This window comes from Falco naumanni, chromosome 12 (genome assembly GCF_017639655.2).
Source record: "Falco naumanni isolate bFalNau1 chromosome 12, bFalNau1.pat, whole genome shotgun sequence".
Classification (NCBI taxonomy): Eukaryota; Metazoa; Chordata; class Aves; order Falconiformes; family Falconidae; genus Falco; species Falco naumanni.
The window spans coordinates 11,174,374-11,188,915 of NC_054065.1; the positions used below are offsets into that span (position 1 = coordinate 11,174,374).

General features: G+C 42.2%; 1 protein-coding gene across 3 annotated transcripts in view; it reads left to right on the plus strand.

Moving 5' to 3' along the window:
* Positions 1-14,542, plus strand: part of VIT (vitrin) — a 50,726-nt gene that overhangs the window by 10,394 nt on the left and 25,790 nt on the right. For 2 of the 3 annotated variants that reach the window (XM_040611465.1, XM_040611467.1), the window contains exons 2-6: positions 3,282-3,349; positions 5,238-5,303; positions 6,289-6,460; positions 8,356-8,489; positions 12,557-12,634. In XM_040611465.1, the coding sequence (XP_040467399.1) occupies positions 3,319-3,349; positions 5,238-5,303; positions 6,289-6,460; positions 8,356-8,489; positions 12,557-12,634 (481 nt within the window). In that variant the 5' untranslated portion in view covers positions 3,282-3,318. The remainder of the gene's footprint in view (positions 1-3,281; positions 3,350-5,237; positions 5,304-6,288; positions 6,461-8,355; positions 8,490-12,556; positions 12,635-14,542) is intronic. The other variant, XM_040611466.1, reaches the window with a different exon arrangement.

The window sequence follows — 14,542 nt, forward strand, 5'->3', positions numbered from 1 at the left end:
CAGACTTTCAGGGCAGCACAGTGCACTGAGGGTACATCATTCCTTCCCTCTGACAAGAAAGGGGGTGAAGCTAAATCACGTGTGACAAGCATGAGCAATATTACCTAGCGCACACCAAAAGCAACAGCTATTGTACTGCCCAGCAAGGTACAATACCACGGGAACAGAGTACAAGCATTAAACAAAGAAAGGGTTAAACAATTTTTAATGAGAGACGAAAGAAATCTGAAATATTTTATTCTAGAAGATGCCGATTATCTCTTGTTTATCCAAGCCAGTTTACTCACACCTACACCAAGCCCACTTGGTTTCCCTATAAAGGGCACATATTTAACTCAACCCACAGTGTCTAGAGATCATGTTGTTAACTCCACCCGACTTGCTCGGATAGCTTTCAGACAAAGTCCTCTTCTGTTTTTTTTTATGGTGCCCGTGCTGCTGCGATATTACAACCTCTTGAGAAGGGGAACAATAACACACACTATTGTGGGACAAAGAGAGTACACAAATTAATTTCTGTGGCACAGGAGATTACAGGAGATAAACTGCTTACATCTGCAGAGACAAAGCATGTGGCACCAGCAAAGAATTTCAGTTTGCACGTGGAATGGAGTGCAGCGCCTTACACCAAAAATCAAGGACTTAAAACCTACACTTCCATCAGAAAATGTTATCGTTTGCCATCCAGTGACAGTTTAGATGATTTAAACCATCTGTTTGTTTGTAGCATGTAGCAGCTTTCTCAGCTCTTTCTAAAAGTCAAGCTGCTAATAAAAGGTCAGCATAAAAAATTATACTTTAAATGCAGAAAGAATAGTTTTCTAACTCTATTTCTTCCCTAACATTCAAGGTTTTTCAAGTATTTGTGGTAGAGAAAAAGTAACTGACATTCTTTCAAACAGAACTTTGATTTTAAAAGGTAAAATAGGATCCGCACTGGGAAACACTGGGAAGGAGGTGCTTCTTACTACATTTTTACTTGACTTAGCTGGGATTTAAGCACATGTTAATGTAATGCATATACTTAACTGCTTTTCTGGCATAAGGTAGTCTGAATGATACAGATGGGAAAATGTACTCTGATAAACAAATATCCAGCATAAAATTCCAGAGATTTAATACTGAATGGTCACTAGTTTCCAGTATTGACCAGGGCTGCAAATACTGCATTAATGGAAATCTGGTAAGGAGAAATCTCAGCAAAATCTCACACTCCAGACTAACCCAAAGTTGAAACATCTCTCTTTGTTTTGATGAGATCCATTCATTTGGTAAAGGAACAATAGCTTTGTGTTTAACAGCAAAGTATCATTCTTGATCTACAGATAGAACATCCTCAAACCTCCCAGTGGATCTACACAGACTAAAAAGCCTATTATGTGCATGGATTGGAGCCCTGCATTCCCCTTCCTTCCCAGAGAAACCAAAAACCTCAGTCTTATTCCAGGCTGTTGCTCCTTTTTATCAGTTTGAAGTAGCAGGTGCCATGCTAGCACACAGTATAAGAGATCTCGTACGGCTTAAATCCGTGACTCCCTATAGGTGACTCCCTATGACTAAACCCAGTGAATGCACACAGACTTCCCACAATGGAAAGCTTGGAGCCTCTAAGCCAGACACTTAATGGTTGGCAGTGTAAATCCTCCAGCACTTTTCTCCATGTGACAGCCCAAGGTCTGAAAGCTACACAATCCCCCCTGAGACTGTTGGCACCAGAGGCATGTCACAGGATGTCTATGCATTTTTCATGGCACGTTAGTGCCTAATATAGAAATTAATATAGTGGCAAAAATAAGTTTCTTTACTATTATGCTCTATTTCCATCAGGATGCTAATATAAACTGTACCAGCAAAAATAGAGTCCTCAACAAGATGCTTTTGGTGTAACTATGACGCGGGAGGGCTGTTTTAGGGAGATCACTAAGGAAAGATGCAGTACTACTAGGAAGTCATAGCATTAGTATGTCCTCGCATTTGAAGTTCTCTGACCGCAGCACAGAAGCAAAAAAATTGGAGGTGCGGCTGGTCCATGTAAAAAGGGTTATAAATTATATAGGCCTAGAACTGGCTGAACTCAGTTTAGCCTAGCATGCCATTTTAGTCTTCCTCACTCAAGAAGCATGTGGCTTACTTGAAAAAGAAGAGCCATTAAAATAAAAAATGTGGAAACACTGTGTATGAAGACAGATTGCAGACTTTTTTCTCTCTCTCCTGTATCTGCCTTGTCAGCCTGAATTTCTTTCTGGGGCAGCTGAATCCCTGGTTCTGAGTACATGAAATGCTATGTGAAATCTGCCACCGTCATTTTTCCAGGAGGCAGATATCTTGTTTTTCCTGATCACTTGCAGCTTTAACATTCCATGTATTTTCTTCCTTGATAGCAAGCTAGTTTTTATTTTAGTACAAATCTTCCCATTTATAGGCATGTAATCGGTTTCTTCGAAGACCAAGTTTATTTTGATCCTTGAGTTTTTCCTGTAAAACACACAAATATTTCCCCTTCTCAGGCTTTTTACTCTGATAATTGTCAAGCATCTTGTAGCATTTTAATGACTGAGATTTATTATGAGCATCCAGCCCAGGATTCCCTCAACAATCATCAAATAACTGCAAAAGCAGCATGGGAGGTGATGCTGAGGAAGAGCGGAGAGGGGTTATCTCTGATAAGTTTGTGTTCTCGTAGCCTGGTCAAGAGCTTCAGGCATGGCAGGATCAGGAACCACATATGCAAATCCACACAAAAAATCCAGATGTTCTGACAGGATCCTCTTAATCTCAGGTGCTTGTGCGCATAGGCACACACACATACATCCTCAGAAAATGGAAGAAAGATTCTTTACACAACGTCCTTCAGGAGTGAACAGATTTATGTTCCCCCCAACTTTATCCCATTACATCGTGCATTTTGACGTGCAGGCAATACGATTCTGTGACTATGTCTTAGAAAAGTAGTGAATGACCTTGAATAGCTGTCAGAACATGTCTATACCCATCATGCCCTCTCCTGCCACTGGTTTCAGAAATAAGTATGTGGAATGAAATCTCAGTTTCCTAAGGCGAAAGGCAAATCTTGGACAGAAGTAAAACATTAGTCCATGGGAGTGCCACAGCCCAAACACCATCTGCTCTGGGGACACCAGCTGCTCTACAAAGCATAAGAAAGAGGATGCAGTACGTGAGGACTGTGAAAGGTTGAAGAGTGTGCACAGTTCCTCTCCCCCCATAGTGTCACCTGTGATACCTTCAAATGCATCCTGATGTACTCTTCTTTTCCTTTTCAGTGCTCCTTAGTGAAATCCAGATTTTGCTTTACTCACCATGAAGGCCACAGTCATTGCAACCTTCTTCGGTAAGTACAGTCAACATGCTGCAATTAGTAGTTTGTGGGTTTGTACTTTCCTGTCCTGGCTGACCAGTGGCTGCTGGCTTCTTCTCTTCCCTTTGGACGCCATGGATGATGAAGCTTCCAATATCAGGTGGAGTAAGCCTTGGCACAGCTTTTCAGAAACAGGCTACCCAAACTTCTTGACTTTGGCATAGAAACAATAGTAATTACTTGCAGAGATCTCCAAGTCCATGACCATCTACATGCAGTCCGTGTCAGATGGCACAACTGGGCCTGAAAAATGTAATCTAAAGAATCCTTCCAAAGAAAATTCAGCTGTTTCTTACATGGGAGCATCCCTATCCAATTTTATTCTGTGTTCTTGCTGTTTCAATGAACAGGAAGGTGCCAAAGGAAAAAGGCTAGAAATGTGTCTTATTTCTTTTCCTCTGGAAGGCAGACGGGATCTTGGTTTTTGGGAATGTGTAGAGACTCCAGAATTTGCAATTCATCTTACACGAACACTCTGGTTGACCAAGGATGATTTCTTAGTGTGCTTTACTTAATGTCTCCCTTTAATGGAAATGCAGCCACCATGTAGCCTAACAATGCTGTACGACTTTAACTGTGATAGTCCCAGGCAATATTCCCTCTAGCCAGGATCCTCAAGTCTGGCAGGGCAGCCATTCTCAGTTCAAATTCATAGCAACCTATGTAGTTCTTCTGCCTTTATTAAGAGACCAAATTACTTTCTCCACATTAAATTATGCCCTAACATTGCATGAGATTGGGCCTTCCCATTTTATTTTACACTGGTTCGCTCCTTTTCTTTCTAACTACTGTTTTGCCTTGGTTACACAGCTGCAGCAGTGACAAGAGGCCCCAATACTGCATCTATACATTGTCCCTTCAGACGCTGTGAGCCCGATTTTTCTTTTGAGCAAGCTCGAGGAGTGATTAAGTCTGCAAACTCTCTGCAACCAGTCTAGGGGGAGGAGAGCATATAAGAAAGACATAAGACCACTGTTGCATGTACTAGTAAGATTAACTTAACAAATGATGATAGGATCAGCCAACACATTGTAGAGAGAGTTTCAATTCCCCCTGAAAGCTCAGACAAGGGAAAGGTGAATAGGACAGTCAAGATATTGGCAATGAAGTTACTAATTACCCATACTATAGTGCTTATAAAATACGCACAGAGAACAAAGAGCTCTTGTATGTCATGCACTTAGCAAGCAAACCTAACGAGGTAAGCTACACGCATATATTATGATGTATGTTTTAATGTAACAGTGTATGTGTCTTTTACTATTACACTTTTCAAATCCTAATTCTACTTACTGAAGAAAACCAGTGCCCTTGCTGGGACAGGATACCGGACATGCCACACTAGAACCTCATACGGTCTGTAACACTGCCCAGTATCCTACGCCTGCTACCAGCAGTGAGTGAAATGCCATAGTGCACGATTACAGGATAACTTCCCCACCAGGTTATTAAGAAGGATTTTTCTTTCCCTAACTTCCCAGTTGCTTTATGCACAGAGCATGTTGTCTCGCCGACATCTCTATGGCACCAATTACAAAGAGTTTCCACTGGTTGTGGAAATCCTGGAGCCTTTTGTGGTTTTCTGGACTACATGGACTAAATGGCATCTTTTGATAACGAGTTCCACAGATGAATGTGTGAGTTGAACTGATCCTTAATCGCCTTCAAAAAATTGCCCCAGAGTAGGTGCCATCTTGCCTGAAGTTAACCAACAAGTAGAAACCTCGCTGTGGCTGAAAACGTTCCCATTTCATTTTTTCAGCCTGTTGATTCAAATTTGGGAAATGTCATGCACAGGAGCTTGTGGTGACTGATGTTGATAGTCCCCCTTTTTCCTGATACTATCTTTTCTTTGTTTCAGGTGTGCTTCTTTTGTGTACATATGCAGCTAAGGAAGCCACAAAGAAGATGAAAAAGGCTAAGCTATGTAAGTGGTCCCAGTAGAATTCTTGGCTGCTTTACAGCAGGCATGTCTGACGCATTTAAAAAGTGCAAAGTGAGGTTATATTCTGGTAAATTTTCACAATTGTCTGCAGAGACATTAACAGATTCTTTTATGGAAATCAGATCACTAAGTGTGAGCTACTGACCGTGTGTAAAAGTGAAATGGTGTACTTCACTACTAAAATGTGTCTTCATATGTCATTAGGTACCACACCAGGATCTAAGCAGGTGCTAAGGTTTTCACAGAGAGAGAGAGAGATAAATACCTGAAATGGACCTGCTGTAACACAAAGTATTTGTAGCTGATTAGCATGAGACAAGTACTGCATGTCCTATGCAGTAGGATATACAAATTTCAGCTATACTGCTGTAAGAGTATTTCTGTCCACAGACTATTTTACTCATTTAGCTGACAAACAAACCTGCTGCAAGGTTGTGAACTCACACTTCAACCCCTTACTTAAATTGTACCCAGGAAATAGTTTTAACAGTTAAGGACAAGATGATGGGCTGTGGCTGCATCCTGACATTCTAGATGGCACAGAGCTATAGGAGCACAGCAGGAGGCTTGGGAAGCACCCTGCCTCGTGTGTGCATAGTCTTTCCTGGTCCTGAATCACAGCCACCTCTTCCCCTACCCGCTCCTTCCCATATGTTAACCACAGCCTGGGTGACTACATTTCTTTCCATCTCCAGCAAAGTGTCATGATGAGTACTTCCTTCAGAGAAGTAAATGCTGAAGGTCAGAAATATCCTCAGCTTCTTTACTTCATCCTTGGTTACAGCCACATGGCTAGGTATAGGAATTATTACATGTTAGACTGTAGATGCAGAACACATAGACACGTCCTGCATCCCAACACCATTGATATGAAGGTATAAGAGAAGGGCAACCCTGTCACTCAGTTACTCATTGCTTCATGACAAAATCACTCAGCTATGAAAACGTTCAATCTGACTTTACCAAGATTTTACACTCACAGATGTACCCCAGATCGATTGCGATGTCAAGGCGGGGAAGATAATCAATCCAGAATTCATTGCAAAATGCCCTCCTGGATGTCAAGATGTAAAATACCGTGTTTATGGCACAGACATTTATGCTTCCTTTTCCAGTGTGTGCAACGCTGCAATTCACAGGTGAGCGAGTTTAAATGAACAGGGCACTCAGACAAAACTGTGATTTCAGCGTAGGAAGCTCTCAGCTTTTCAAACCCTTTAAAGTTCCCACTGCCTTGTAGGTATGATTGCAGGCTGCTGTTCTAGCAGAAAACCTGTGAGAAAGACTATGCGCGATGCAATGCATCCAGTCTTATAAAGTGCTGTCAGTCCTGTATTCCTACTGAAATCCATCATATCTGAAGACATTTCTCAGCCTTTGGAGAAACATCTCAAGATATGCAGATCTTTCATTCATGCATAGAAAATTACTATTGTACTATGATTATTCAAGTGGAAGACAGGGATGGAGTTGCTGCTACTAATAAAACTTCAGAAAAAAATAAGCATCTCACCCATGATGAATACATATAACTCTCATACTTCTGGGATTGGTTTTGGTTCTCCAGATTTGAATTTAACTGTCCTTGACATCAAAGGCTGAGTAATGGGCTTTCCTATCACAGAAAAAAAACACTGGGCAAGAAAATCTGTAATACAAATTTTACAGCACAAATTTTGCTGAGTTTTATTAGCCATGCAAAAACGTGCATAAAATTTTAATAGAGAATAGGCAGGATGCATTCAGCTGAAAATGCAGTAAGAGCTTATAAAGTCTAATGGACAATTTGACTTCATTTAGAGTCATTTGAGCTCCTGCAGTGCTTCCAGTTCTGCAAAATAGCTGGGGTCTTGTGTAAAGTTGAGTAGCTGAGGCTTTGGGACTTTGTACCTTACCTCTGCACCGCGCAGCACACAGGTTGGCTGCCACCTCCTGGCTGCAGCTCTGCCCGCTCTGCCCCTGGCCGGGGGGATGACTGCCAGGTGACTGGCTTTCAAACAACAAATTCTCCCTTCAGATGCTAGTGCACAATGGAAACTGTTTGTCTCTGCACGCAGAGCTTGTCCCAAAGGGAAGTTGCAAAATACTGACAGAACTGCAATTTCCCCTGTAGCTCAAACGCTGGCTGCCTGCGTTGTTGCAGTGAGGGTTTCAGTTTTCCTTGTTTGCCAGCCAGCCGAGTTTGGCTTTGTGAGCTTAGAAGCTGCATTTCCACAGACAGTGGATTTCCTTTCCTTACAGTTATTTTACCAACAGCTTCTCGCAATCATCAGAGAAAGTTACAGCTCTAACATGTTCTTCACCATTACTCATTTTCCTGTACTGCCAGTCCTACCACCCCTCTAGAGCCAGGGTCGCTTCCCGGTTTGCCTGCTTTCCTAACAATGCCGCAGCAGGCTGCATACACTGAAACTGCATAACTGATACCTCCATTTCTCCTGAGATACTTGTTACTTCACACGTCAAACTCCACTTAATGTACACATGAAGCCTGCCAGGTTTTCTACAGCTTCCAGCAATACTGTGTTCAGTTTACTCCAGGCTGAGGTCAGAACCAAGCTTAGTATTTTGCAGAAAACATATCCTGGAACCCAAAGAAAACAATTCTTTACAGAAGAAAAAGTCAAGCAACTGGGAGGTTTCCCTCAAATTTGTATTTCTGTCACATGGTTGGCCCAAAAACTCCTCTAAGTACCTCTCCCTGTATCTTCAGCCATTCAATCAAGCCTGCAGGAATTTTAACGAAGGCAGTAGCTTGTTCTTGTGTGCAACTAGGTCAACCTTAAACACAGGACCAGTAGATCAGTGGGAAGAGCAAACAGATCCCGACAGCACTTTGTAACAAACGGCTCTTCTCTATGTGGAAGAAGCACATATATTTCTTAGCAGCAGGCTCCGTAGTAGAGTCACAGCTCCACCACAGCCCCTGGTTTAAAGGTGAAAGTGAGTGTTTCATACCTCTTGCATTGTTGAACAATTTCAAAGTTGTTTTGGCAGAATTTCTTCTTTCAGACACCATGTTTTCCCCTTGCAGTGGTATAATCGACAATGCAGGCGGGAAGATCCTCGTCCAGAAAGTTGCTGGCCACTCCGGTTACCGCGGGAGCTTCTCCAACGGGGTCCGGTCCCTGTCACTGCCACGCTGGAGGGAGTCCTTCCTTGTGTCAGGTACCGTGGTGGAGCGCCGGAGCCGCCAGCCCACCCTGGCTCTCCCCACTGCCCAACCAGCCCGACAGCAATGGGAGAGCGGAAAGCAGCCCTCTCTTTTTAAAGAGCTGTGCTCAGTTCAGCCCAGTGTGGGTCTGAGCCCACTGCAGGAGGTGACAGGTGGTCTGGATTGACTCTCTGAGGGCACCTTAACTCCTGCTGTTGATGAGTAAAGTTTGAGCCTCAGTACTAACGGGGAGGTCTTCCTATTGCTCTTGGTTCTCCACCCTGGTAAGTAGTGCTGCTAAGGGAACTAACGGGCCCATCGGCCATTTGAAGCATCCTCAGCCTGCATCCGAGCTCACATCTTCTGAAGCAATGTCTGACTTCTGTCAGCCCAACTCAAGCCACCTATAGCTGTATTTATGCAAGCCCTATATCAAGCAATTCAATTGTTGCATCCCAAGGATGTTATGAATTCTTCCCACCATTCTAAGCCAAACAGTTTTGATATCTACTCAGTGCAGGGAAAGCCATCTTAAATTAATGCTCATTCCTTTTTTCTCCCCACAGTATATACAGCAGCTCACTTGCATTCAGCAACAATATTCACAGATTTTTTTAATTTCTTTTTAAATAGATTCCCTTTGCATCAGCTTCAGATTGTCTTACACCTACTTGCACTCATTCTACTTGTGTGAAAGGAGAGTCTAATTTACACTGCTTTACATACAATTTCTAAATCCAACTTCTTGGTGCATCCATACAGTAGGTCAGTTCTTGCTGGTCCACACTTTTGGAGGCTTAGGATAGGTACAACCAATAGACATTAGTTAACTATATCACTCCTGTAAAATTCAAAAGCTCAAGCAACTGAACAGCCACTAAAAATAATGTTCTTTTCATGTGAAAATTTGTGGACAGCAAAGGAGGTCTCAGAAACTGACCAAACCTAACTGTCATCTTCAGTTTGCGTTAATATATTTGGATGGACTTTTTACAGCATTCTGCCATGGGTACACCACATTATGTGAAGGATTTATTTTGGATGAGTAGGAATTTCCTGGAATAGCCGATTGCTACTTGTACTTGTTGTTGTTTTTCCCCCAACAACCAGCACATTGTAATTCTAGTACATAAATGGGAAATAAGGGGTTTTTACCTCAGCAGCTGCTCAGTTGTTATCCCATAAAACTGTAGGAATTTTTGATTTATAGTAGCAAATCTTTATTATTAATTAATGAGACATTATAAAAGACAGAGAAAGTTACAGGCACATGTACAAGGAGATGATGAGAAACCTGGGTACGTGTATGATGAGATTTGTCCCTCATGCACTTAATTTTACACATGCTGAGTGCTCTCACTGATGTCAGTGGAACTACTTATTTTATAAACTAGTTCAAGAGTAAATCTAACATAATATATAAGATGTATGCTATCATATTTAATCCATAAATAGGAAGTAAAGTGTCACTATACCTACTACAAATGGAATTTTAGAGAGAAATTTGCAAGACTAAAACCGCAGAAAGGTTGTGCTGTTCGTCTCAGCAGCCTGAGGCTGAATGCAGGCAGATCTCACTCTCAAAAAGAGATGAGTTGGGGGTTTTATTACAATTATGAGTCATAAAAAGACAGAGCTGCATAAAGCATTCCCCAATAAAAATACAAAGTCACCTAAGGCATTAATCTCAGGACAGCTTTAGAGCTTGAACGGAGTCCCCTATTCTCCAGCCAAATTCCCTTTCACAGACCAGACCCGTACACAATACGGTACCCTAGAAACGTGCCAAGTTTATTCCTAGTTAGGATATTGTCACCAAGAGTTTGTGATGTTTAAATTGTGAATGAGCATCCGCATAAAAAAGCACAGAAGCAGAACCCTCAGGAGATGCAGGCGATGAAGTGGCTGATTTAGGGGCAGTGGGGAAGGAGCTCTGTGCCGGGGGATTAAAGCAGCCAGCACACCAGGAGGTACGCAAACACGCTGGTATTCGCTTTCAAGCACCAAAATGCCTTGGCACTCAGTTGAATGACTCCATTCAGCCTAGTGGGAGTTTTGCAGCTAGTGGGTTAAGAAAATAGAGTCCTAAACCTTTGGGTTTGCTAGTCACAAACAAGCGTGACAGGGTGAGCAGCCGCCACCCCATAGCTTGTACTTCAATGGCCAGAAGCTGAGGTTTTCAGCCCACATGTAAATCCATTTTTAAGTATGTTAAGCAAACTCCAACCTAGAAGTAACTTTCTCCAGACAGTGAAAAAGACCATTGCTCCAGAGAGCAGGGCCACATTCAGATCAGGCCTCAGACCTACCTCTTGGTCACATATGAGATGCAAAATGCTGTTGATCAAAAACTCCAGAGACCAGGAGCAGCCAGCTTCTCCACACCGGTTAATTTGCACAGCAGCAGGCTTCAGGTTGCATTAGAGATCAGATTAGCACAGAAATATCCTAAATTAAGATCAGATTAATACACCGTTGCTGCATCCATGTACCAACCACTCATATCAGACAATTTTGCCTCTGTTGGGGATAAAAAAATACATTTAGAAATAATCTGCAACCCCATAACATGTCCATCTTTCTACTAAATTGGCAGAAGAACTCCATAATCCTGCTTGGCTCCCAATCTCAGTTTTAGCTCAGGGGGAAGGCGATGTAAAAACCTGCTGCCCTTCTCTTAGGCCAGCTTCTGTGAGAGACCCAAGGGCAAGAAGGAAGCTCCTTCCAGCTTGTCCTTGCATGCAACCTTGCCAGCTCTGGTCTTTGGCCAATCTGTGCTAACTTCAGTGGAGCTGCTCTCAGTTTATACTACTATAAATGAGAAATGGGATAGATCCTTACATCAATGCCTCGTTAGTAACTCTAACTTCTTTATTTAGGGTTTTTTAATGGCATATGAAATTTCAGAGAGGAGTAAAACAAAGGAGATAGAGACATTGAAAGGGACAAAGGACAGTGCCTCTCCAGCTCTATGGCCATCCCTGCACATAGAGGACCAGTTTCTTCGGCATATACCCTTTGTGTGCCATCACAAACAGCCCCCAGTTCCCGGGAGCAGCTGTCTGTTGCAGCTAATTCTGTTCAGTGCTTTTGGTCTCTGGATTAATCGCCCAGGATCACAACCGACATGCTCGCAGTGCCACATATACCTTCTTAAAGAACCCACCAAGGGAATAAAGGAAAGCAAACCTAGCACCACCACCACAACAGGTTTTGCAGGAAGTGGAGGTAGATCTCACCTGAAGCGGTCCAGATGCATAACTCAGAACAACATCTTGTAGAGACAGTCACCAGGGCCCAGAAGTCCTACATCCACCAACTCCTAGAGGCCAGAGCAGTCTTCCCTACACTGGGCTTCTCTGCAACACTTTTCATTCAGCGACATATGGCAATATAAAAACTGCCCCACAAAATGGAATTGCATGGCCACATGTACCAATAGAGATGGCATCTGCTGTAGCACTAAAAACTTTTGTGGTTCAAATCGTAACTGGGAAATGTACCTCATTGTTTTAAGACAGGACCTTCATTTTAGATTTAAATATAGGTACCATATGTTCCCACACACAAGCACAGCCTTCTTTCACTGTTATTACTGCAAAAGACTGTTGCCAGAAATGGCATCTTGCAAAAGTGAGGTCAGTGAAGAATGCTGCGTGCGTGATGAAATGAATCCCACATCAAACATACTTTCTAAGTCAACTGCATAGTCAGGCACTGGAAAAGGGTAGCCAGGGAAGCTGTGGATTTAAGTACAGGTTATGCAGATGTCCTTCAGAAATGATCTCCTTATGCTTAACACCATTTGAGAGTAAAGAAATGAACTGACTGACTGCTTCAAATCCTTCCCAGGACTGTGTTTTCATGCTTTCTAACTTTTTTTAATAATGCTGGATTTAGGCATTGGTATTTTTAGAGGCATGGTTTTGAGATTCTGCCATCAGACAAAAGAAACCTTCAAGAAAATCAATTGGGCAGTAAGGAAGTGGAGTCTGATTCTGAACACATATGTTAGATGAGAATTTTATTGCAAGAAAACTTAGAATATTTTGTGATGCTTTCTAATGATTTTTTTTTTTAGAGGGCAAGCCAAGAAGAGGTGTGACATATCCATCAGCTCTTGAATATTCTTCTTCAAAAAGCACAGCTGTTAAATCAGGCAAGTAACAGTGACTGACTTTCCTTTACATCCGTTCACAACTATCTGTTGTAACTTCTTAGTTGTGTAATACAAAGATATAATTATTCAGTCAGCAGTTCACGTATCCCTTAGTATCTCATGCATATCCCTCGTGGTATTTTTTTACATTAAGCATATGGAAATTATCCCAGACAATTTCTATTTTTTGGTCATACCAGTTTTCACAGACTTCTGTTTCCAAGTTGTTTCCCCCTTGCTTTAAATCTGTTAGTACGATGTTGTACTGATTATGTGAAAGCATTTGAAGTTATACATGTCGACATTCTACTAATGTTATTCATGTTATCTTTTGGGATATTCAGTGTTGAGAATATAATAATAAATAGTAGTATGATCATAATGACACAGATAGCAATGCACAGCAGCTTTATCTAAGGATGATACAATAAGGAACTACTCTGTATAGCCATTTCGGTCAGCATCCTACCCTGTGAGACTCAACTCAGTTTAAATAATTCAGTTTTCAGAGGTTTTCGATCAAGTCTCACACCAGGTGGTAGTTGATATTCAAGTGCACATGAAGCGCCTCTGTCACTGAAATGATGCTTGTTTGTGCCCCCTGTTACAACTGTGTAATGTTCAGACTCTTCCTTGGGGGTGTGAATGAAAAAAAAAAGAATGTCTTATACTGCTACACACTTGTCTAACACAGCTCTTTCGCTGATTGCTTAGCCTGAGCCTTCCTGAGCTTATCCATAAAATGTGGTCTAACAAAATGTGCTGTATCTTCTCCCTGAACTCAACTGCCTGTCAGTGGGTGCATCCATCCAAGGCCACACAGAGGTTACTTGGAATCCTGCTCTTCTCCTGTATATTATTGTTTGGTCCTTGGAAGCAAGGTACAGAGCTTTCCTCATCTTTAGGCTTTTACTTGCACAAAGGCAAATTTAAATCTGAAAGCTGTAGTTGTTCAGACTGGATATACATCACTCAAAGCCATGCCTTTAGTTTGCAGTATCTCTGCATTTACAAATAGATACAGAATCACATATATCTTGACCAGGCACACAGAAATTGCTGACCCAGATATCATGTGCTGTTAAAAGGGAGGCAATACCTTAGAAATCTTGTTTACTAAAGCCACATCTCACCATTCCCAAATGTACCCACGCTTGAAGTATCAGCCCAAATGCCTCACACTGGACCAGGGACAATCACAGCCAAGGCAGAGCTCAACAGGCTGCAAGCAGCAATTTCTTCCACCAGTGCTAAAACCCACATTATGTGAGAATCAGTGTAGAAGTGGGGAGCATCATTAAGTCACAACTCAGTCACACAAAATAAATACTGAGCCTGTTCCTGCAGCAAACCAAAGACACAAGTGGCTTCCTTCACTTTGTTCCTGAATCAGTGTGAATTACAACTCTAGGACCTTAGCAACAAAGACTGTATTCATGCAGAGAAAACCCAGGAGGATCAAAGGAGCAAACAATAACTGTTACATCAAACCCCGTGCCTGAGGATGCCACTGCCTTGCTTTGCCCAGCCCTGTCCCACACATAGCAAAGAGATCTGATGGTCACAGTCCATCTTCCCAAAGACGCACTTGACCCCATCAGCCCCCCTTAGCCCTGCCACCTCAGCTGTACTCTGTTGGAAACAGCTTGTTCTTAAGATAAAACCCTCTGTAATATAGTGCTGGGACCATCTTGTGACAGATGATTCCTACTCCTTTTTTAATTTTAAAAAAGCTACCTTTTTCTTCTCATTTAAATTATAGAGACCACATTGTGCACTTGGATACTTAAACTCATCGCCTGTAGGAGGTAAAGGCAGCCCTTCGAGGATTACACTCACTTTCTACCAGATTAGTGAAAAATACTGCTTCACATCTGATCAGCTGTCAGAGATGCAATTTTGGTCCTC